Source organism: Mesoplodon mirus (genome assembly GCF_964341445.2).
Source record: "Mesoplodon mirus genome assembly, chromosome: 7".
In the NCBI taxonomy this organism is placed as follows: domain Eukaryota; kingdom Metazoa; phylum Chordata; class Mammalia; order Artiodactyla; family Ziphiidae; genus Mesoplodon; species Mesoplodon mirus.
In genome coordinates this window covers 938,700-961,178 of record NC_138983.1, presented here as the reverse complement: position 1 = coordinate 961,178, position 22,479 = coordinate 938,700, and the positions used below count along the sequence as shown (strand labels likewise).

Here is a 22,479-nt window from a genome sequence, read left to right as displayed (position 1 = left end):
CAGGCTCAGCTCTGAGTGGTCTTTTGAAAAGGCGCCCCGGAATGAGCAGGGAGGCCTGGAGAGGGCCAGAATCAGGCAGGAGACTCAGCTCTTGGCTGTTGGCAGGTGGCCTTGATGGCGTCTCAAAGGCAATGGCTCTGCCTGGGACAAGGCCCACGTGTCTGGGGCAAAGCACCTTGGTTCGTTTGTTCACTTTCTTCATTCCATGAACCTTGCCTAAGGAAAACCCCACTCCTGCCAGTACTGCCCCTGCCATGCCCACGCAGGGGCCCAGTGAACTTCCAACTCCGGAGAGCTCAGGGGCCAGAATCTCTGCAGCCCAGGCACCTGTTGGGGAGGACGGAGGAGGCTGGGCTGCTCCTCCCCAGGGTACTGTGACCCTGTGCCTGGATCCCGAAAGGGACACACAGCCTGTGATGGCCTGTGGCCACAAGGCCCACTCTGCCCCCACTTTGGCCGTGGTGACATGACTGTGCCTCCTTTGTGTGCTAACTTTTCCCATTACTACCTCGATATTCCCACTGATTTCCTTTCCTGTCAATTTCTTCAACTTTAAAATACTGTATTGAGAGCAGTTTCCTAAGTTACCTGGAATCCTATTCAGAACAAGGATGCTTCCTGAAGTTGGGATGGAGGGGAAACAGGCGCAGTTGGGGAAGGTTTCTGCTGCAGCAGTGAGTGGATGCAAAGCGGCCCTGCTCCACAGTGACTGGTTTTGTCCTGCTACAGTTTAAAATTGAGGCATACTTGACATAATAAATGACTTTAAGTGTGTGGTTTGAGGGGTCATGACCGATGTCAACACACATGTAACCATCCCAACCAAGGCAGAGGTAAACATAAACGATTTCTATCTTCAGTGATTTTTTTTTTTTTTTTTGGTCGCCCTGTGCAGCTTCGAGATCTTAGTTCCCCGACCAGGGACTGAAACCGGGCCCCGGGCAGTGAAAGCGAGGAGTCCTAACTGCTGGACCACCAGGGAATTCCCATATCTTCAGTGATTTTTGAAAAGAATTTCTGCTGTTAGAATGCATACTCATGGTAGAATACTCGGATTGTGCAGAGAAATCCAGGGCAGGATGTCACAGGGTCCCCTCCATGCAGCTCCCAGATAGAGGCTGCCCGCCTGCCTGGCAGCATCCCACCACCCAGACAACCACTGCTAGCATTTCGGTGTATTTTCTTCTGTTTTTTTTTCTATGAACATATATACATATGTTAAAATATTTTTTCTATGCATACTTTTTTGCATATGACATCAGATCAAATTTGGTATTTAAAAACTTACTGTAGAATAAGCATTTCTGTATATTGTAAAATATTGTGTAAATATGATTTTTGAGAGGCCTTTCGGTTTTACTTTGTGATATTTGATTCAGCTAGCGTTGTTGTGATAAAGAGGTGGTGTTAGAGAGATAAATAAATAAATAAATAAATAAAAGGTGCCCCGGGAGGGACTTCCCTGGTGGTCCAGTGGTAAAGAATCCACCTTCCAAAGCAGGGGACGTGGGTTCGATCCCTGGTTGGGGAACTAAGATTCCACATGCCATGGGGCAACTAAGCCCGTATGCCACGAGAGAGGCTGCGTGCTGCAAAGTACAGAGCCCATGCGATCTGGAACCCATGCACCACAACTAGAGAGAGAAAACCCTGCATACCACAACTAGAGAGAAGCCCGAGCATCACAAGGAAAGATCCCACATGCCTCAACTAAGACCCAATGCAGCCAAATAAATAAATAAATAAATAAATATTTAAAAATAAATAAATAAAATAAAAGGTGCCCCGGGAAAAGCAAGGTGGGAAATCGTGATGGGAATCCTAAGCCCGGTCCTTATCTAATGTCCAGGCGCTGGGTGTGGGCAGGGCTATCACACCGTGGGAGACCTGGGCAGCATCTCAGAATGGGGCTGTCTTCTCACCACTGGGGTCTCCACCGCAGCCCTGCGATCGAGGGCCAGGCTGTGGGCCCAGGGCTCCCCTCACCGGTGGAGCCCCACAGAGCCCGAGAAGTGTTGCACCAGGGTTGACGACCTGCAGTCCTGCAGGGTGCCTGGGAGACCCCATCCCTCCCGGGGCCCAGGCAGGGGTCTTGGCTCTGCCGCCTTCCCCTGTGGTGGGGGGGCAAGTGCCTGGGGGTGAGCGTAGCCTCTAGAAGGCCTGGGCGGCAGCAAGCCAAGCACTACCTGTTGGTTGTTATGGTCACAATCCCGCTGCGAAGTGAGGACCTGGAGGGGCACAGCAGGCACGGAGGTGGCCTGCACAGCTGGAGCCTGAGTGGGCACCATGGCCATGGGCAATCCTGAAGGCCACGCTGCAGGCCTACCACCCTGGACAGCTTGGGCCAGCTGGCATCCCCAGGGGTCAAGCGTAGCTGAGCTGCAGTACCATGAGACCTGGTGGGAACTCGTGGGCCCTGCCCTGGGGCAGGTCCAGAATCAGTGAGCTCGAGGGAACGGTGCAGGGGGGGGGCACCTGCTGGGGTGGGGAAGACAGCATGGAGCAGAAGGACCCACGGCCTGGCCAACTCTGCCTTGGGGTCTACTTGGTGACCTTGGGAGCCCCTTGCCCTCCAGGCCTCAGTTTTCCCACTGAAAACGGGGTTGGAGTGAACCCTGTGTCAGGGCCCTTGTAGGGTAAGGGTCCACGGGGGCAGCAAGAGAAACAGGCACTTAGCCAACAGTGAGGTGTTTTATTCTTACGTAGCCTCCTGGCCAGGGGCAGAGGTGGGCAGGCTGGGGGGAGGGGGGAGGAGCTGTGACGACCCAGGGCTGGTGGGGCAGCATGGGGAGGAGCAGTTGCTTTGTCCCAAGCCTGGCCTTGTTCCCACGGCACCCAAGGCAGTGGCGGAGACCTTGTAGCCCAGCTTCCAGGTCCCCGGGGCAGGGCCGCCCACCTGGCCGAACTGGTCCTTGTCTCCTGTGCCCTGGGGGCACCCCAGACAGGGGACAGCCCACCATGGGCCGTGGGAGAAGCAGATGGCCGTGGCTCCAGGTGCGTACCCCTAGGGAGCCCTAGGAGGACACAGCTCTGGGTGGTGAGCCAGGTGAGGAAGAAGACGGAGCATCTGGAGAGAGGAGGGGGCTGCAGGCTGCCCCCCACCCCCTCCCTCCAACACCTCTGCGACCTGGGTGGGCTGTGTGCAGGGGGAGGGGGGCGGGCTGTCGGGACAGGGACGCACCTGTCCTGCCAAGTCCCCATTTACAGAAGGTGTCCCCCAGGCCGCCCAGGGGGTTGGCAACATCTGCCGCCTCTGCCCTGGCACAGCTGTGCCTGAGAGCCTGGGGGGGCAGAGGCGGTGGAGGCAGGTGGAGGCCTCTTTGCTTCTGGTCAGAGGAAAGCTCGGCCCCAGAGGCGTCAGTGGATGGGGGAGCTCAGCCCAGAGACCCAGACCGGGGGAGGGGCCCCGGGCTTGGGAGCAGGAAACCACCTGTCATCCAGGCTTTGCATCCATCGGCGGTGTGGGCCCGGCCTGGGGTCTCCATGGGGACCCCTCCCCAGCTAGAAACTAGGTCTCGGGCAGGTGGGGAACTCCTCAGGATCGGAAAGCTGAAGTGGGAGAGGGGCTGGGCTGGGAGCGCGGAAGGAGGGGCAGGGCCCAGGCGGTTGCTCTCTGAGCAGAGGGCTGGGTTGCCACCCACCGCACTGGTGTCCCGGCAGACAGCAGAGCCCTCAGAGCCCGCATCTAAACAGTGGGGTAGGGCAGGAACGGTTGGCCTGACGGAAGCGAAACAATGAATCAGTACCTCCTCCCCCCCAACCCCCCGCCCGCCTGGGTCTTCGTGGGCCTGGGTCGCGCGGAGGCTGGCGGGCGGATGGTTCCTCCGCTCACGCACTCCCTGGTCCATTCGTCCGTGAGCGCTCGACGTGCGGGGTGCGCGGGAGGCGCCCGCGGGTTCCTCTCGGGGAACAGGGCCGCAGCCACCCGCCACCTGCCGATGATTGTCAAACTATTTTTTTAATATTTATTTATTTATTTGGCTGCAGCAGGTCTTAGCTGCAACATTCGGACTCAGCTGCCATGTGCGGGATCTAGTTCCCTGACCAGGGATGGGACCCGGGCCCCCTGCACTGGGAACGCAGAGTCTTAGCCACCACTGGACTACCAGGGAAGTCCCTGTCAAACCATTTTTAAGCCAAAAACCTCTTTCCAAGCAAAACCTCATGGAAACCCCGTGTCCAAGAGAAAAAAGCCAGGGTTGTTCTGCTTAAATCAGCGGACCTGGGGGCGCAACCCACCCTTGCCCACCCCTGGTCACCCGGGAGCCCCCATTTCACAGCTGTGGACCTGGGAGGCCGAGGAGGATGCTGGCCAGAGCCTGACACCTCCCCGTGACCCGGCGCCAGCCCCGGCGCCGGCCCCAGCGCCCTCCCCCCGGTCCTGTCCTACAGGTCCCGCAGCCGGGGCTGGAGCTGCCGGGCCTGGGGCTCGGGTCCGGGTCCAGGTCCAGGCAACAGGCCACACACTGAGCGAACGGAGCTCACAGCCTTCATGGCCCAGGCAGGACAGAGGAACAGCTGAGAGCCTGCGGTGGGCTCAGTGACCTCTTACCGGCAGGGCTGGTTCTGAGGCACCCAGGACCCCACGTGGCCACAAAGCAGGGGTGGGCAACCCCTCTGTCCCCTTAACAAACCTTCTGCTTTAGGAGGGGACTTGGTGACTCCAAGGCCAGCCCAGGCCAACTGACCCCCGAGGAGTCCAAGGGCTGGGCCAGGGGCAGTGTGAGCTCCTGAAGTCACCAGGGGCCCGGGATCCAGGGTGGTACTGCTGTGCTGGGGTGTCCTGACCTGGTGTCAGGGGGCGGTCAGGCCGGGGAGGGAGTCAGGTGGCTGAGGGGAGGGCAGTGGCCTCAGCCCAGCTTGGCAGGAGGCAGTGGGTGGAGGGTAGGTAGGGGGCCTGGGTCCGCCCTGTGCAAGCCCGGCTGGGCCCTGGGCAGCTTCATCCAGCACCCATCAGCCAGGTGTAAATATGGCAGCAGACTGGGCCCCGGGGGGAGAGTGCCCTCCCCTTAGGTCTCCAAGGACGTTCACAGGTTGGCTTACTACGCCTGGGGGTCCTCAGCCCAGGAACCCAGGGCCCCCACTCCCCCACCACCTGGTCAGAGAGAAGCAACGGCTCCCCTCCCAACCTCGTGGGTCTCCACGGCCGCCAGCCTCGCTCTACGGTAAAAGGACCAGAGGGTCCCTTCCCTAGAATTCCCATTCTGGTATCTCAGCCAGCGCACAAAGCAGCTCCCCAGACACACGTGGGCATGTGGACACATGGACACACGCATGCACACAGGGCCACTTCCCGGCCCGGTACCCAGAGCCAGCCGGAGGCCCTGCGAGTCTGTCTGAAGGGTCTGACGGCCCTGCCAGCTGCTTTATAGCAGCCCGGAAGGACCCATAAGGTCACTTTTTGTCATTTTTTGCGGCAGGCGTCGGCATGCTGCCCCCATCTGTGGACCAGGACCTTCTCTATTTTCCCCAGGGGGTGGCGCATTTCACACACACATGCAAACGTGTGCACATTCACACACAGGTCACATATGCAAACACACACTCACATGCACACAAACAGGTGCACATGCAGCTTAATGGCTGCGAAAGGGACTGAGTCCTTTTTCACAAATTCGGGCTCAGAGGGCTTTCCGCGGGGGGGGGGGGGGCACCTGCATCTTGGTGGCCCAGCCAGGGCTTCGTGCACACCAAGGACAGGATAGGGCAGGACAGTGCCTTCCGGGGTTTGCCAAAACCAGGCCAGGCACTTGTGCACTGTGTCCCCCTGATCCCGTGTGCAGAGCCTGGTGGCCGGAGCCCACTCGCTCCCCAGGAATCAGCCAGACCTCGGCTGTGCACGGCGGCCCACCCAGACGCCCAGCCTCTACTGAAGCACAGCAGCACGGTGTCTCTGCCTGAGTTTATTTAGGAAAACAAAGAATTGAACAAAGGCTTGGAAAATAAATATCCGCAGAGGGAAGGTCAGCTTAGGAGGCGAGGAAGCTCAGAGGGTCAATAGAGGGGGTGTACGGACGGTGGAGGCGGGGCCCGGGTGGCCGAGCGCTCCCCGCTCACCCCCACCCCGGGCCCGGGTCCCTGGGGCCAGAGCGCCGGGCCCTGTGCTGGGGGGGCAGCTCGCACACGGTGTCCTGGCACAGACAGCTGTCAATGTGGGTGTAGGTGTGGCGGAGCCAGTGCCCGCCCGGGCACTGCAGCATCACCTCCCGCTGGCTGGTGCGCTGCACCTTGCAGCAGGAGCACCTGTGGTCCAGGGACTGGGCCTCGACCGAGTACCTGCAGAGCGGCCGGGGTGAGGGGCCACTGCCTGCTGGCACGGACGCAGCCTCCCCCGCCCCCCGCTGCCCCCACCAGGGCCACTCGCGGCCTGGGCTCACCTGGAGAAGGTCTCGCAGGACCCGGAGCAGTCGTTCATGGTGACCAGCTTGGTGCAGCCGTTGTGTGAAATTTCCCTGACGAGGGGGACAGTGGAGCAGCGGGCCCTGGTCTCATTGCGAGGGAGGCCTGGGGAGAGGGGACAGAGGCTCGGGGGGTCTCCACCACCCAGGCCCCCCCCTCCCCCTCACCGCTTCCTCTCCCCTCCCCAAGCACCCCCCTCGGCCGCCCTCAAGCAAGCTGGGCTCTGTCCTGCTTCTCTTTAGGAAGGGATTCAGGCTTCCTGGGCACCCTGGGTGACGCCCTCGAACTCAGCGTCCGGCCGAGAGTGGCACAGAGGGGACAGGATTCCCGGGGCACCATCCCCTTGTGCTCTCCTCCCTTCAAGGGGCCCGGGTGGAGCCCACTGCCAGGCCGCCACGCCCCGTGCCCCAGGAGCCGCCCGCCCGAACTCACATTTCCTGCAGCAGCCATTGGGCATGAGTGTGATGGAGCCCTGGCAGGAAGGAGAAAGAGCTGGGACTCTCAGGTCTCCCCGAGCAGTGACAGCCCCCCTCTTGCCATGGGGGTGGAAGCAGCCGTTCCTGCATAAGGGCCCACAGCAGACCCTCCAGGCTGAAGGCTGCTGTCCCGGTGCTGGAGGTCCAGCCACTCAGGAACATCGGGGACCCCCACTCCCAGCAGTGATGGGCCCGCTCACCGGGAGACAGGTGCTGGGGTCAAAGTCGGGGCAGGTGATTTTGGAGATGGATGAGATGAACTGGTCATGTATCTTCATGCAGCTGAAGAAGGTACAGTTGTTCAGGGGGTCTCTCTTCATGTCCCCAGGCTGTGGGGCAGAGAAGGGTCTGTGGGAGGCCTAGCAGGAGTCCCACCCAGAAAGGCAGCTGGAGACACCTGGCAGCTCCCCAAATACCCTGCCAAGTGCAGGCCACAGGCCCGGGCCCACCAGGCCGGCGGCACCCAGGAGGGGCCCAAGGACTACCGGCCTGTAGTCCACAGACGGGACCACATCCTAACCCCTGCATCCCACAGAGGTGACCTGATCTGGAAAGGGTGTCTTTCAGAGGGAGGTGAGTTAAAGATCTCAAGGTGAGACCATCCTGGATTACCCGGGGCGTGGGGGAGGGACAGGGAGTCAAAATCCCATGACAGGTGTCCTGATAAGAGACTCAGCCTTGCCCCAGGCAGGGAAGGACGGGCGTGTGCACCTTCAGGACCAGGCTCTGGCTGCCGGGCTTGTTGATGCTGATGATGCACTGGGTCTGCTGGCACTTCTTGCAACAGTCGCCGGGGGCGTCCACCAGCTCAAAGCCCTGCAGGACACCCGGGCGGGCTCGCATCGAAAGAGGAAGGGCTGCGCGGGGACAGCGGTGGGTGGGCCGCACTTGACGGGGCAGGGGCTGCTTACGCGGTTGCAGTAGGTGTTGCAAGGCACGTGGGTGCAGGAGATGTTGTTGAGCTGCGTGGCGTTGTCCCTGTGTTTGGTGCATATGCAGTTCTGGCACTTGGAGGAGAAGACTGGAGAACCGGGCTTCGGGAACGGGGAGGGCAGGTGAGGCGGGGCCTCCAAGGCACCTCCCCTCCTCCAGGCCACCGCCGCCCATCACCAGCAGGGGAGCTGGGTGCCCCGGGTGCCGAGAGCCCCCAGAGCAGGGCCCCTCACCGGGCCAGCCAAGAGCCTGCCAAACCCCACGCCCCGAAGCCCCCTGTGCACCCCGCCCCGCTCCCCGCAGCCTGTCAGGGCTCACCTGGTACTCAGCTTTCCCGAGAACACACACGCCCTTGGGCACTTGGGAGGCAGAACAGGAACAAAGGTCAGACTGTCCTGCCTGAGCCCGTGTGGACGCAGGGCCCGCGGGCTGGGCTGGGTGCGTCCACCGGGCAGCACGTGAGCCCCCAGGCAGGGGCCACTGCAGCCCCACGCCCCCACCTCCCCACTCCCCCGTCACCCCGCCGCCCAGCCCCGGCCCGGCTGCCTGGCCTGGACCTCCTTCCTCCCCCACCCCGGCCCACCTACCGCACGAGTAGAAGGGGCAGCACCTCCCAGGGACCATCTCGCTCTTCACCTCGAAGCCCAGCGAGCACAGCGGGGGCTTCCTGCTGCACAGGCTGGCGTTGCACTCTGAAGGCGGGAGAGACGCCCCATGAGCACGGCCGCTAGCTGGCCGAGCCCCGACGCCACCCGCGCAGGGCTGGGTCCTGAAGAAGAGGGACCCGGGGCCTGGACCCCCATGGCCCCACTGACGCCCACTGTCCTGCGGACACGCCCTGAGGCCCCCACCTCCAGAAAGCATGCGGCAGCAGGGCGCTCCCTGCCCTGCGGGCGCCTTACTGCAAGACGTGATGTTGCAGCAGGGGTTGGCGGGGTCGGCCTCTGTGACAGCGTAGGTGCCCTCCTCCTTGCACTCCACGAGGGGCCCCGGGTGGCACGTCTTGGGCCTGCAGATGATGCCGCTGCCCCCCTCCAGGCAGGTGCAGTCCTTGCAGTCGAACTCGAAGTGCTCCCCAAACTGCAGGGAGGAGGGGGGAACAGGGAGGGGGAGAGCGGGCGCCAGTCAGCCCGAGGCAGCACTGCACCGGGCGGCCTGGGGAAAGCCCGCGCCCTCCCCGCTCTGAGCACACAGGGCAGGTTCTGGGCCGGGACACTCACATCACAACCGAGACCTGCTCACCAGCGTGTGCACACACAGACCTGGCGCGGGGCAGATGCACCACATGTCTCTGTGGGGCTCACATAGCGCGGAGCTAAAGAACCAACCACGCGCAGGAGACACGCTCTACACCGCAGATGCCGCCGCAGGTGTAGACAGAGTATCAAGTGGCTGGTGGGTGGATCCCCTGCCAGCCCAGCCTTCCAGGACTTAAATCACTCGTTACTCATTATAGCCTCCAAGGGTCCCAGGTTCTCATTCCAACCCATCCCACCTCCCAAAATGCAGGGCTCGTGGGAGTGTCCAGTCCCAGCACCAAGGGCGCTGGCCTACCTCTCTGGGCGTGTTGTCGGGCCCCACGCAGCCTAGGGAGGAAGGAGACAGGCCCCGTGAGCACAGCCCCAGCACGTGGGAGCTGGCCTCAGCCCCAGGGAGGAGGAGCGGCCTCTGGCAGGCAGCCTACCGCACAGGTCCACGCAGACGTCGAAGCCGGGCGCGTAGTTGGTGGTGCCCTCGGGACAGAAGCAGCCTTCCACCAGGCGTGGGCTCTTTGCCTGGGTGGGGCTGGGGGGGGAGAGCATCATGAGACGGCGAGGGGACAGACTAGACGACCAGCCCCGACACACTGGCCAGGAGCACGGTCAGAGGGCCAGCCCGCCACCCCGACACATCCACGGTGACTGACCTGGACTTGCAGGTGGGCTCCTCCATGGGACCACAGGCCCGGTACTCTCGGTGCGCCGGGCACGTCACCACTGTGGGGAGGGGGCAGGAACCGAGGGCCCAGAGTCAGAGGGGGGAAGCCTGTGTCCCCCACCCTAACCCCCAAGTGACATCGTGCCCAAACCCTCCCAAACGGGACCCCACACTCCCGCACGGGCTGAGCGTGGCCTCAGCCCCCCATGCTGTCCCGAGCCAGGAGGAGGGGTCCCAGCCCACCGAGTGCTGAGCAAGGCTGCTCTTCTGGTGGCCTGTCCCCCGACCCCAGTCCGGCTTCCGGCACAGCGCCCAGCAGAGCCCGGGGCGGGGCGGGCAGACACTCACGGCAGGCCCCGCCGGTGTGGCTCCGCCAGTCGACGCAGATGCCCTCCTGGGCACAGCGGGCTGCGTAGGTCTGCAGGCTGGCACACTCCAGGCTTGAGTTGGGCACGGTGAAGCTGTCGAATATGCAGGCTTCGTAGTAGTGCTTGGGGGATGCCACAGTGTGGCACGGGGCGAACAAGCTGCGGGTGGAGGGCTGCAGGTCACGGTCTGGCCGGTGCCCCAGCCTGTCTCACAATACCCCCTGCCCAGCACCTCCACCTGGGCTGTCCCCCGGGCCCGGCTCAGCCTGCACCACCAGACAGGTGCCCGTGGGCTGAGGGTGGGAGAAGAGTGGCGGGGCTGGCCCTGGGGTAGGGGGACCAGCACTGTGGCCCGAGGATGAGGCGCTGTGCTCGGGCCCAGAGATGGAAGCTTCGTGTCTAAACAGCCACGGGGTGCCAAGATCCCCTCTCCAGCAACGCCAGCAGGGGGTCTCCCAGCCCGACTCACCCACCTCTGGGGACGAGCTGCTCGCTCCCAGGGATGCCAGCTTTGGGGGCACCCCCTCTCTGTCTAAGCCCAAATACCCCTCCAACATCAGTCCTGGATGCGAACTCTGTCCCGGGTCAACTAGTCTACCCAGGATTCAAGCTCAACCGCCCCTGCACCAGCCCAGGAGGCAGGAGAGATGAGGGGTCACAAAGGGCACAGGGACAGCTTGTGGGCCACTCAGCCCCATGGAAATCAGGGTCCTGGGCCCCACTGTGACCTCCTTCTGCATTCCCAGCCCCAGGCTCAGCCCCTGTGGCCTCTTCTCCGCAGACCAGTAGGGGTGCAGCTGGGCCCAGGGCAGGATCACCTGTCCTTGATGAGCTCGCAGAGTGGAGATGGAGAGCCCGCCCCGGTGGTTGGGCTGCTGCCCACCGACGGCCAGGTGGCCGGGCGCTCGCTGGTGAAGCCCCTGTGGGCACAGTGCGGCTCCGAGGGGTCGTCCACCACCCAGTGGCCAGCCACGACCTCGCAGTTGGCGACGACCTCCCCACCGGGCAGCACGCAGTCATCCGAGGTGTTGTTGGTACACGTGCCTGTGTCGGCAGGAAGGCCACGTGTCCCTGAGCCAAGCCCAGCCGTCCAGCAGGCTGGGCAAGCCCCCAGGACCCACCCCCTCGCAGCCCAGGTCCCTGGTGGCTGGCTGGCCGGGGCCAAGGGCACAGACTAGACTAGGCTCCTCTTGGCTTCCCGCAGGAGCCAGACCCAGATAAGGCGGGGTGTCGGGGGGGGCCTGCACAGCGCTGAGAACCACAGCCGCGGGGGAAGGCGCCCACAGCCAGCCGCAGCCCGGACACCCTCCCTGGGGCAGCGCACAGGAGGCGAGAGGCTCACCACAGCGGCCCTTCGTGTTGTTGCCGAACCGGTGGTAGGGCAGCCGGATGGAGAAGGAAAGGCTGTCGTAGGAGATGAGGGCACCCAGCTCAGGGATGTCCACCACATAGTTGATGCCTGACTGGTACACCTGCAGCCCGTACTTCTTATAGGGCAGCGCCACGGCCTGCCTGTTGACCTGCACCTGTGGCCGAGTCATCTGGGGTCAGGGGAGGCCAGCAGGGCGGGACGGGCTGTGCCTCCGGAGGCACCTGGGGTCACCCCACCCCCACCTGTCCTCAGGCTGAGTGCCCAGTGGGGGGATCTCTGCCCATCCCTCTCCCCCTCCCCCTCTTCCTTTCCATCGCTCTGGGCCAGATCCTTGTCCTGACTCGTCTCAGGGACAAGGTGGCAGGGCCGCTGTCCTCAGAGTCCCCCGGAGACCTGGGGGACCCCGTGCAGGGGGTAGGACTCCTCAGGCCACGGGAACCAACAACTCCATGCAGTGTGTTCAGGGCCCCTCCCCACTCATCCCTGTCCTCAGGGAGGGGGCTTCTACCACAGAGACCTGTGCCCAGGGTGGGTGGCAGGGGCATGAGAGGGGGAGGTCAAGAGGTCCCTGAATGCCTCCAGAGGGCCAGACACAGAAATGTGTCCGCTGAGTGCCGCCCTGCCTTCTCCAAGCCTGGCTCTGGGGGAGGAAGCCCAGCCTCCCACTGGCTAAGGGAGCCCGCATCAGTGTGCCCCGCCGTGGACACCCTTCCCCAGCCAACATACCTGCACCCTCATGGGCATCGTGTGCACGGTCTTGATCAGCACCTCCTGGGTCTCATGGCGCACGATGAGCGTGCGGGGGCAGGGCGCTTGGCTGTTGATGTCACAGTGCTGGTTGTCGATGTAGACCCCGAAGTTGTCCACGGTGGGGGTGATCTCCTCCACCAGCACGTACGTGCAGTTGCCCTGGTAGCTGTAGTAGAGCCCATCGAAGGTGACGTAGTGCGGGTCCCCCCAGCCCGTGCAGTAGCCTGCAGAGGGAGCTGGGGTGAGCCAGTGCTGAGCCATGGGCTGGGGGCTGGGACAGGGACAGGGTCAAGGACAGGGACCAAGGGTCAAGGATCAGGTGGGAAGGGCAAGCAGAAACTGAGGGAAGCCCCGAAGTCTGGTTCCTGGGGCATGTGGGACATCTGGGCCCCAAGAGTGCCTTCCACACTCAGCCCGCAGCGGCCAGGCCTCGGTTCCAACTCCAGCTCTGCGCCCACCCCCCACCCCAGGCCCCTCGGCTGTGGCCATGCTCCACCAGGCAAGCCCCTCCCTCCCCACAGACCCCTGGCCTGAGATGGGGAATAAGCAGGAGGCATGAGAAATTGCTCCAAACGTGGGTCTGACTCTCTGCAGGTGCTCAGCCATCAAAGCCATCATGACAGCCTGGGGTCTGCAGCCCCCACACACACAGTGGGGAGCAGGTGGGGAGGGTCTCTGCGGCGTCGGGCTTACAGTCACACTCCCAGTGCCAGCAGCACTTGTCGGGGTCCTCGACGCGCACAGGCACAAGGCCGTTGGAGCAGGTGGGCACGGGTGGGGGGTCGCACTTCACCTCCACGAGCTCCACGGTGCTGTTGTACCTGCAGATGGCCATGGTGCAGTTACACAGCCACCAGGTCTCATTCTCCTGCAGGCGGGGAGGGCACAGGGTCAGCGGCACCAGCCTGGCACCCAGGGTCACACAGGAGGGGTGGGCCGTGCAGGCGAGGCCCCAGGTGAGCACCTAAGAGCCCTGCCCAGGAGGCTGAAGACAAAGGGCAACCCTGTCCAGGAGGGCAGCCAGCTGCCTCACTACAGCAAGGGGTGCGTGAGAGAGAAGGTAGGAGGGCCGCAGCAGACCCTGAGCCCAGGAAGCTGCCTGAAGCCTTGGCCCGACTGGGGATGTGGGGCATAGGGGCAGGGGCATGACCAGCAGAAAGGTAGCACCTGGGGCTTTGGATGCCCAGATAGTGGGTGTGTGTGCCCGAGGGGACAAAAGCCACCCACAGACACAGACCTGTCTGGGAGGATCGAAGTCTAGGCACGCAGGGGGCTTGGTGGTGGGCGGCACACTGGATGTCATGGATGACCGGGTGGTGGGTGTGGATGGGCTGGGAGTTGGGGAGGGTATGGATGGGCAGGACCAGTTGAAGATCTCTAGGGTGCACTCCAGCGAGCAGTTCACGTAATAGCAGGTGTCTCCGTGTGTGCTGTTGTACACCAGCTCACCTGCAAGGGGAAAGACCCAGTCCTTACCCTGTCCACACAGGGCTGGCCACCAGAGTACCCAGGCAGGTCCCCACAGAGGCCACGAGAGAGAAATCCACACCACCCTCACTTACCCCTGATTTGTGGTGGCAGTACATGGGGCTGGCCATGGAGACATCCACCCGTGCTGGCATCCAGCTTCCCAAGCAAGCCCCCAGTTTAGACCTTCAACTGACCCCTAGGCACTGGGAAAGCAAAGTCCCGCCAGCCTGCATTGCCTGAATCCGAATGAAAAGCTTGGGTACCTGGGGCATAGTACGTGTCATTGAAATAGCAGCATATCGTCTGGGTGGAGGTGATGACTGAGACGATGCTCGTGGTGATGTTGGGTGAGGTTAACTGGATCACCGTGGGGGTGGTCACACTGGAGGTCAAGGTGCTGGTGGTCTGTGGCATGGGTGGCATGGTCGACGAGTGTCCTATTGGTGTGGAAGTTCCCGTGGAAGTCATTGACACAGTCGCAGTAGTGGGTGTGGGTGTGGAAGGGGGGCCTGCGGTGGATGAAGGGGGCCCAGTCGTGGTTCCATGGGTGGGAGTGGTCTTCGAGGAGGTGGGACCCGAGGTTGGCGAGCCTGTAAGAATGGAGGGTGCAGTGAGGGCTGAGGGCGTCCACCCATCGTAGATGCACAGGCGGCCTGGCGGCAAACGCGTGTGGGCAGCTCACTCGAGGTACGTGGTACCTGGCGTGCGAGGCCCCACATCCATTTCCCCAGCCCTCAGTCTCAGGGTTGGGCCGAGTGTCAGGGCCCACAGTCTATGGTGTATGTAACAGGGAGGCCACGGGGGTGAGGCACCAGCTCCAGGCAGCACCAGAGCCACAGGACACTGGTCCATCAAGAGAGGCTGACCAGCTGTCCTCCAAAGCCCCAGAGGGGAAGTGCAGCTGGAAGAGGGGGGACAGAGGGAGGGTCTCCCAGGGCACCTGACTGGCAGCCTCTACTCCCCCATGAGGCCACACATGCCTCGGTGGTCTCCCAGCAGGATGGCTTTGCCCATGTAGCCCATCTTACAGCCATGGGCTGAGGGATGCGGGACACAGGCAGCCATGCCCAAGGAGAGACGTACTGTGGGGTCAGCAGCTCCCTGAACGCTCAGCAGCGGGACGTGGGGGGCAGGAGAGGTAGGCGAGCCCTCCTGGAGCCTTCTTGGGGACCGGTCTCACTGGGTAGGGCGGGGGGCACCTGTCTCAAGTCCCAAGAGCTGTAAAGCTCCCCTGGAGTGAGAAGGAACCATAAGCGCATCACCAATAACCACGCAAGTTCCATGGTCTCTGTGTACCTGGAGGGGTGGTGCCAGGTGTAGGTGGAGAGGGCGTGGTTCCTCCTGTTGTCGTGATGGCTGTTTCTGTCAACGCTGGGGTCTGTGGTGTGCTGTATGTCTCCACAGTTGTTGGGGCGGTGGTCACAAGCGTGGTAGATTCCGTGGAAGAGGGATGGGTGGACTGGGAGGTTGGAGGGGAGGACGTAGGACGAGGTTCCGATGTGCTCCTGGGAGTGCGAATACTGGGAGGTGGGGCTGGAGTCTCTGTGGAGGTGGCAGTGGTCGGGGAGGGGGTTTCTGTGGGGGTGGATGCTGGAGTGGGGGTCTCTGTCATGGTGGGTGTAGGTGTCGGAGCCTCTGTGGAGGCGGTGCTAATGGTGAGGGTCGGAGTTGGAGTCGCTGTGGAGGTGGTGCCAGGGGTCAGAGTTGGAGTCCCAGTTGAAGTGGTGGTGAGTGTTGTGCCTGGGGTCTCTGTAGTGGTCGGAGTTGGAATCTCTCTTGTGGTTGTGCTGGCGGTCGGAGTTGGAGTCCCAGTTGGAGTGGTGGTGGGTGTTGTGGTTGGGGTCTCTGGAGTGGTCGGAGTGGGAGTCTCTGTTGTGGTTGTGCTGGCGGTCGGAGTTGGAGTCCCACTTGAAGTGGTGGTGGGGGTTGTGGTTGGGGTCTCTGGAGTGGTCGGAGTGGGAGTCTCTGTTGTGGTTGTGGTGGGGGTCGGAGTTGGAGTCCCACTTGAAGTGGTGGTGGGTGTTGTGGTTGGGGTCTCTGTAGTGGTCGGAGTTGGAGTCTCTGTTGTGGTTGTGGTGGGTGTTGGAGTTGGAGTCCCAGTTGGAGTGGTGGTGGGTGTTGTGGTTGGGGTCTCTGGAGTGGTCGGAGTGGGAGTCTCTGTTGTGGTTGTGCTGGCGGTCGGAGTTGGAGTCCCAGTTGGAGTAGTGGTGGGTGTTGTGGTTGGGGTCTCTGGAGTGGTCGGAGTGGGAGTCTCTGTTGTGGTTGTGCTGGCGGTCGGAGTTGGAGTCCCACTTGAAGTGGTGGTGGGGGTTGTGGTTGGGGTCTCTGGAGTGGTCGGAGTGGGAGTCTCTGTTGTGGTTGTGCTGGCGGTCGGAGTTGGAGTCCCACTTGAAGTGGTGGCGGCTGTTGTGGTTGGGGTCTCTGTAGTGGTCAGAGTTGGAGTCTCTGTTGTGGTTGTGGTGGGGGTCGGAGTTGGAGTCCCACTAGAAGTGGTGGTGGGGGTTGTGGTTGGGGTCTCTGGAGTGGTCGGAGTGGGAGTCTCTGTTGTGGTTGTGGTGGGGGTTGGAGTTGGAGTCCCACTTGAAGTGGAGGTGGATGTTGGGGTTTGGAACTCTGCTGAAGTGGTGGCAGGGGTCGTGGTTGGAGTCTCTGTTGAGGTCGTGGTCGGTGGTGGAGTTGGGGTCACTGTGGTGGTGTGTGTTGGTATTGGGGTCTCTGTGGTGGTCGGTGTGGTAGTGGTGCGGGTTGTGGTCTCTGTGGTGGTGGGTGTTGTGGTTGGGGTCTCTGTAGTGGTCGGAGTGGGAGTCTCTGTTGTGGTTGTGGTGGGGGTCGGAGTTGGAGTCCCAGTTGAAATGGTGGTGGTTGTTGTGGTTGGGGTCTCTGTAGTGGTCGGAGTTGGAGTCTCTGTTGTGGTTGTGGTGGGTGTTGGAGTTGGAGTCCCAGTTGAAGTGGCGGTGGGTGTTGTGGTTGGGGTCTCTGGAGTGGTCGGAGTGGGAGTCTCTGTTGTGGTTGTGGTGGGTGTTGGAGTTGGAGTCCCAGTTGAAGTGGTGGTGGGTGTTGTAGTTGGGGTCTCTGTAGTGGTCGGAGTGGGAGTCTCTGTTGTGGTTGTGGTGGGTGTTGGAGTTGGAGTGCCAGTTGAAGTGGAGGTGGGTGTTGGGGTTTGGAACTCTGCTGAAGTGGTGGCAGGGGTCGTGGTTGGAGTCTCTGTTGAGGTCGTGGTCGGTGGTGGAGTTGGGGTCACTGTGGTGGTGTGTGTTGGTATTGGGGTCTCTGTGGTGGTCGGAGTTGGAATCTCTCTTGTGGTTGTGCTGGCGGTCGGAGTTGGAGTCCCACTTGAAGTGGTGGTGGGGGTTGTGGTTGGGGTCTCTGGAGTGGTCGGAGTGGGAGTCTCTGTTGTGGTTGTGGTGGGGGTCGGAGTTGGAGTCCCACTTGAAGTGGTGGTGGGTGTTGTGGTTGGGGTCTCTGGAGTGGTCGGAGTGGGAGTCTCTGTTGTGGTTGTGGTGGGTGTTGGAGTTGGAGTCCCAGTTGAAGTGGTGGTGGGTGTTGTGGTTGGGGTCTCTGTAGTGGTCGGAGTTGGAGTCTCTGTTGTGGTTGTGGTGGGTGTTGGAGTTGGAGTCCCAGTTGAAGTGGCGGTGGGTGTTGTGGTTGGGGTCTCTGGAGTGGTCGGAGTGGGAGTCTCTGTTGTGGTTGTGGTGGGGGTCGGAGTTGGAGTCCCAGTTGAAATGGTGGTGGTTGTTGTGGTTGGGGTCTCTGGAGTGGTGGGAGTGGGAGTCTCTGTTGTGGTTGTGGTGGGGGTCGGAGTTGGAGTTCCAGTTGGAGTGGTGGTGGTTGTTGTGGTTGGGGTCTCTGGAGTGGTGGGAGTGGGAGTCTCTGTTGTGGTTGTGGTGGGGGTCGGAGTTGGAGTTCCACTTGAAGTGGTGGTGGGGGTTGTGGTTGGGGTCTCTGGAGTGGTGGGAGTTGGAGTCTCTGTTGTGGTTGTGGTGGGTGTTGGAGTTGGAGTGCCAGTTGAAGTGGAGGTGGGTGTTGGGGTTTGGAACTCTGCTGAAGTGGTGGCAGGGGTCGTGGTTGGAGTCTCTGTTGAGGTCGTGGTCGGTGGTGGAGTTGGGGTCACTGTGGTGGTGTGTGTTGGTATTGGGGTCTCTGTGGTGGTCGGTGTGGTAGTGGTGCGGGTTGTGGTCTCTGTGGTGGTGGGTGTTGTGGTTGGGGTCTCTGGAGTGGTGGGAGTGGGAGTCTCTGTTGTGGTTGTGGTGGGGGTCGGAGTTGGAGTCCCAGTTGAAATGGTGGTGGTTGTTGTGGTTGGGGTCTCTGGAGTGGTGGGAGTGGGAGTCTCTGTTGTGGTTGTGGTGGGGGTCGGAGTTGGAGTTCCACTTGAAGTGGTGGTGGGGGTTGTGGTTGGGGTCTCTGGAGTGGTGGGAGTTGGAGTCTCTGTTGTGGTTGTGGTGGGTGTTGGAGTTGGAGTGCCAGTTGAAGTGGAGGTGGGTGTTGGGGTTTGGAACTCTGCTGAAGTGGTGGCAGGGGTCGTGGTTGGAGTCTCTGTTGAGGTCGTGGTCGGTGGTGGAGTTGGGGTCACTGTGGTGGTGTGTGTTGGTATTGGGGTCTCTGTGGTGGTCGGTGTGGTAGTGGTGCGGGTTGTGGTCTCTGTGATGGTGGGGGTTGTGGTTGGAGTCTCTGTTGAAGTAGCAGTATGGGTCGTTGTTGGGATCTCTGTGGTGGTGGTCGAAGTTCTGGGGACACAATTAAATGGAATCGCACAGCAGTAGACTTTGATCTCATAGTTGAGACAGTAACTTTGGGGGATGGCTCCCCCTGGCTTCTGGTCTTGGTTTTTACACATAAGCCCAACAGAGGTGTTACACACCACATTTTGTCCAAGCTCTTGGAGGGGAACGTCGGGATACATGGTGGCTCTGCAGGAGATGTTGCTTACCCTGCCCAAATTACAGAAGTTCTCAAGGGATTCAATGTCTCCACCTTCTCTGGAAAAGTTTGGTTTTCCAGAATCCGCCCAACCAGTCCATTGGCACTCTGGCAAACACTCAGTGGATGTTGGCACTGTGGAGGTTGTCAGTGGGGTGGTGGGAAGGGTGGTGGTGGGTGGGGTGGTGGGTGGGGTGGTGGTGGCTGTTGTGGTTGGGGTCTCTGTAGTGGTCGGAGTTGGAGTCCTTGTTGCGGTTGTGGTGGGGGTCAGAGTTGGAGTCCCAGTTGAAGTGGTGGTGGGTGTTGTGGTTGGAGTCTCTGTAGTGGTCAGAGTAGGAGTCTCTGTTAAGGTGGTGCTGGGGGTCAGAGTTGGAGTCCCAGTTGAAGTGGTGGTGGGTGATGTTGTTGGGGTCTCTGTCGTGGTCAGAGTTGGAGTCTCTGTTGCGGTTGTGGTGGGGGTCGGAGTTGGAGTCCCCCTTGAAGTGGTGGTGGGGGTTGTGGTTGGGGTCTCTGTAGTGGTTGGAGTCTCTGTAGTGGTTGGAGTCTCTGTTGTGGTTGTGCTGGTGGTCAGAGGTGGAGTCCCAGTTGAAGTGGTGGTGGGTGATGTTGTTGGGGTCTCTGGGGTGGTGGGAGTTGGAGTCTCTGTTGTAGTTGTGGTGGGGGTCGGAGTTGGAGTCCCAGTTGAAATGGTGGTGGGTGTTGTGGTTGGGGTCTCTGCAATGGTCGGAGTAGGAGTCTCTGTTGAGGTGGTGCTGGGGGTCAGAGTTGGAGTCCCAGTTGAAGTGGTGGTGGGTGTTGTGGTTGGGGTCTCTGCAATGGTCGGAGTAGGAGTCTCTGTTGAGCTGGTGCTGGGGGTCGGAGTTGGAGTCCCAGTTGAAATGGTGGTGGGTGTTGTGGTTGGGGTCTCTGCAATGGTCGGAGTAGGAGTCTCTGTTGAGGTGGTGCTGGGGGTCAGAGTTGGAGTCCCAGTTGAAGTGGTGGTGAGTGTTGTGGTTGGGGTCTCTGTAGTGGTTGGAGTTGGAGTCTCTGTTGCGGTTGTGGTGGGTGTTGTGCCTGGGGTCTCTGTAGTGGTTGGAGTAGGAGTCCCTGTTGTGGTGGTGCTGGGAGTCAGAGTTGGAGTCCCAGTTGAAGTGGTGGTGGGTGTTGTGGTTGGGGTCTCTGTAGTGGTTGGAGTTGGAGTCTCTGTTGCGGTTGTGGTGGGGGTTGTGGTTGGGGTCTCTGTAGTGGTCAGAGTTGGAGTCTCTGTTGTGGTTGTGGTGGGGGTCGGAGTTGGAGTCCCCCTTGAAGTGGTGGTGGGGGTTGTGGTTGGGGTCTCTGCAGTGGTCGGAGTAGGAGTCTCTGTTGAGGTGGTGCTGGGAGTCAGAGTTGGAGTCCCAGTTGAAGTGGCGGTGGGTGTTGTGGTTGGGGTCTCTGGGGTGGTGGGAGTTGGAGTCTCTGTTGTAGTTGTGGTGGGGGTCGGAGTTGGAGTCCCAGTTGAAATGGTGGTGGGTGTTGTGGTTGGGGTCTCTGGGGTGGTGGGAGTTGGAGTTTCTGTTGTACTTGTGGTGGGGGTCGGAGTTGGAGTCCCAGTTGAAATGGTGGTGGGTGTTGTGGTTGGGGTCTCTGCAGTGGTCGGAGTAGGAGTCTCTGTTGAGGTGGTGCTGGGAGTCAGAGTTGGAGTCCCAGTTGAAGTGGTGGTGGGTGATGTTGTTGGGGTCTCTGGGGTGGTGGGAGTTGGAGTCTCTGTTGTAGTTGTGGTGGGGGTCGGAGTTGGAGTCCCAGTTGAAATGGTGGTGGGTGTTGTGGTTGGGGTCTCTGCAGTGGTCGGAGTTGGAGTCTCTGTTGAGGTGGTGCTGGGGGTCAGAGTTGGAGTCCCCCTTGAAGTGGTGGTGGGGGTTGTGGTTGGGGTCTCTGTCGTGGTCAGAGTTGGAGTCTCTGTTGCGGTGGTGGTGGCTGTTGTGGTTGGGGTCTCTGTAGTGGTTGGAGTCTCCCTTGTGGTTGTGGTGGGTGTCGGAGTTGGAGTCCCAGTTGAAATGGTGGTGGGTGTTGTGGTTGGGGTTTCTGTAGTGGCTGGAGATGGAGTTCCTGTTGTGGTGGTGGCGGCTGTTGTGGTTGGGGTCTCTGTAGTGGTCAGAGTTGGAGTCTCTGTTGTGGTTGTGGTGGGGGTCGGAGTTGGAGTCCCCCTTGAAGTGGTGGTGGGGGTTGTGGTTGGGGTCTCTGTAGTGTTTGGAGTCTCTGTTGTGGTTGTGCTGGCGGTCGGAGGTGGAGTTCCAGTTGAAGTGGCGGTGGGTGTTGTGGTTGGGGTCTCTGGGGTGGTGGGAGTTGGAGTTTCTGTTGCAGTTGTGGTGGGGGTTGGAGTTGGAGTCCCAGTTGAAATGGTGGTGGGTGTTGTGGTTGGGGTCTCTGCAGTGGTCGGAGTAGGAGTCTCTGTTGAGGTGGTGCTGGGAGTCAGAGTTGGAGTCCCAGTTGAAGTGGTGGTGGGGGTTGTGGTTGGGGTCTCTGCAGTGGTCGGAGTAGGAGTCTCTGTTGAGGTGGTGCTGGGAGTCAGAGTTGGAGTCCCAGTTGAAGTGGTGGTGGGGGTTGTGGTTGGGGTCTCTGGGGTGGTGGGAGTTGGAGTCTCTGTTGTAGTTGTGGTTGGGGTCGGAGTTGGAGTCCCAGTTGAAATGGTGGTGGGTGTTGTGGTTGGGGTCTCTGCAGTGGTCGGAGTAGGAGTCTCTGTTGAGGTGGTGCTGGGAGTCAGAGTTGGAGTCCCAGGTGAAATGGTGGTGGGTGTTGTGGTTGGGGTCTCTGCAGTGGTCGGAGTAGGAGTCTCTGTTGAGGTGGTGCTGGGAGTCAGAGTTGGAGTCCCAGTTGAAGTGGTGGTGGGGGTTGTGGTTGGGGTCTCTGGGGTGGTGGGAGTTGGAGTTTCTGTTGTACTTGTGGTGGGGGTCGGAGTTGGAGTCCCAGTTGAAATGGTGGTGGGTGTTGTGGTTGGGGTCTCTGCAGTGGTCGGAGTAGGAGTCTCTGTTGAGGTGGTGCTGGGAGTCAGAGTTGGAGTCCCAGTTGAAGTGGTGGTGGGTGTTGTGGTTGGGGTCTCTGGAGTGGTCGGAGTGGGAGTCTCTGTTGTGGTTGTGGTGGGGGTCGGAGTTGGAGTCCCAGTTGAAATGGTGGTGGGTGTTGTGGTTGGGGTCTCTGCAGTGGTCGGAGTTGGAGTCTCTGTTGTGGTTGTGCTGGTGGTCAGAGGTGGAGTCCCAGTTGAAGTGGTGGTGGGTGTTGTGGTTGGGGTCTCTGTAGTGGTTGGAGTTGGAGTCTCTGTTGCGGTTGTGGTGGGGGTCGGAGTTGGAGTCCCCCTTGAAGTGGTGGTGGGGGTTGTGGTTGGGGTCTCTGTAGTGGTCGGAGTTGGAGTCTCTGTTGCGGTTGCGGTGGGGCTCGGAGTTGGAGTCCCCCTTGAAGTGGTGGTGGGGGTTGTGGTTGGGGTCTCTGTAGTGGTCAGAGTTGGAGTCTCTGTTGCGGTTGTGGTGGGGGTCGGAGTTGGAGTCCCCCTTGAAGTGGTGGTGGGGGTTGTGGTTGGGGTCTCTGTAGTGGTCGGAGTTGGAGTCTCTGTTGCGGTTGCGGTGGGGCTCGGAGTTGGAGTCCCCCTTGAAGTGGTGGTGGGGGTTGTGGTTGGGGTCTCTGTAGTGGTTGGAGTCTCTGTTGTGGTTGTGCTGGCGGTCGGAGGTGGAGTTCCAGTTGAAGTGGCGGTGGGTGTTGTGGTTGGGGTCTCTGGGGTGGTGGGAGTTGGAGTCTCTGTTGTAGTTGTGGTGGGGGTCGGAGTTGGAGTCCCAGTTGAAATGGTGGTGGGTGTTGTGGTTGGGGTCTCTGTAGTGGTTGGAGTCTCTGTTGTGGTTGTGCTGGAGGTCCAAGGTGGAGTTCCAGTTGA

At 61.1% G+C, this 22,479-nt stretch overlaps 1 protein-coding gene across 1 annotated transcript in view; it reads right to left on the bottom strand.

The window, feature by feature from the left end:
* Positions 1–2,364: 2,364 nt before the first annotated feature.
* The window catches only part of MUC2 (mucin 2, oligomeric mucus/gel-forming), a gene marked incomplete at both ends in the record, with an annotated part of 34,175 nt that continues 14,060 nt past the window's right edge, over positions 2,365–22,479 (bottom strand). Inside the window, 31 exons of the mRNA XM_082628129.1 lie at positions 2,365–2,478; positions 2,855–2,926; positions 3,182–3,281; positions 3,394–3,685; positions 4,391–4,466; positions 5,130–5,361; positions 6,058–6,276; positions 6,378–6,504; positions 6,667–6,871; positions 7,076–7,204; positions 7,587–7,691; positions 7,787–7,909; positions 8,127–8,167; positions 8,396–8,500; positions 8,660–8,888; positions 9,363–9,394; positions 9,493–9,583; positions 9,705–9,784; positions 10,074–10,252; positions 10,912–11,137; positions 11,436–11,619; positions 12,192–12,439; positions 12,909–13,083; positions 13,453–13,664; positions 13,949–14,090; positions 14,158–14,275; positions 14,982–15,190; positions 15,277–19,354; positions 19,452–20,034; positions 20,142–21,118; positions 21,312–22,450. Coding sequence (XP_082484255.1) covers positions 2,365–2,478; positions 2,855–2,926; positions 3,182–3,281; positions 3,394–3,685; positions 4,391–4,466; positions 5,130–5,361; positions 6,058–6,276; positions 6,378–6,504; positions 6,667–6,871; positions 7,076–7,204; positions 7,587–7,691; positions 7,787–7,909; positions 8,127–8,167; positions 8,396–8,500; positions 8,660–8,888; positions 9,363–9,394; positions 9,493–9,583; positions 9,705–9,784; positions 10,074–10,252; positions 10,912–11,137; positions 11,436–11,619; positions 12,192–12,439; positions 12,909–13,083; positions 13,453–13,664; positions 13,949–14,090; positions 14,158–14,275; positions 14,982–15,190; positions 15,277–19,354; positions 19,452–20,034; positions 20,142–21,118; positions 21,312–22,450 — 10,842 coding nt within the window. The remainder of the gene's footprint in view (positions 2,479–2,854; positions 2,927–3,181; positions 3,282–3,393; positions 3,686–4,390; positions 4,467–5,129; positions 5,362–6,057; positions 6,277–6,377; positions 6,505–6,666; positions 6,872–7,075; positions 7,205–7,586; positions 7,692–7,786; positions 7,910–8,126; positions 8,168–8,395; positions 8,501–8,659; positions 8,889–9,362; positions 9,395–9,492; positions 9,584–9,704; positions 9,785–10,073; positions 10,253–10,911; positions 11,138–11,435; positions 11,620–12,191; positions 12,440–12,908; positions 13,084–13,452; positions 13,665–13,948; positions 14,091–14,157; positions 14,276–14,981; positions 15,191–15,276; positions 19,355–19,451; positions 20,035–20,141; positions 21,119–21,311; positions 22,451–22,479) is intronic.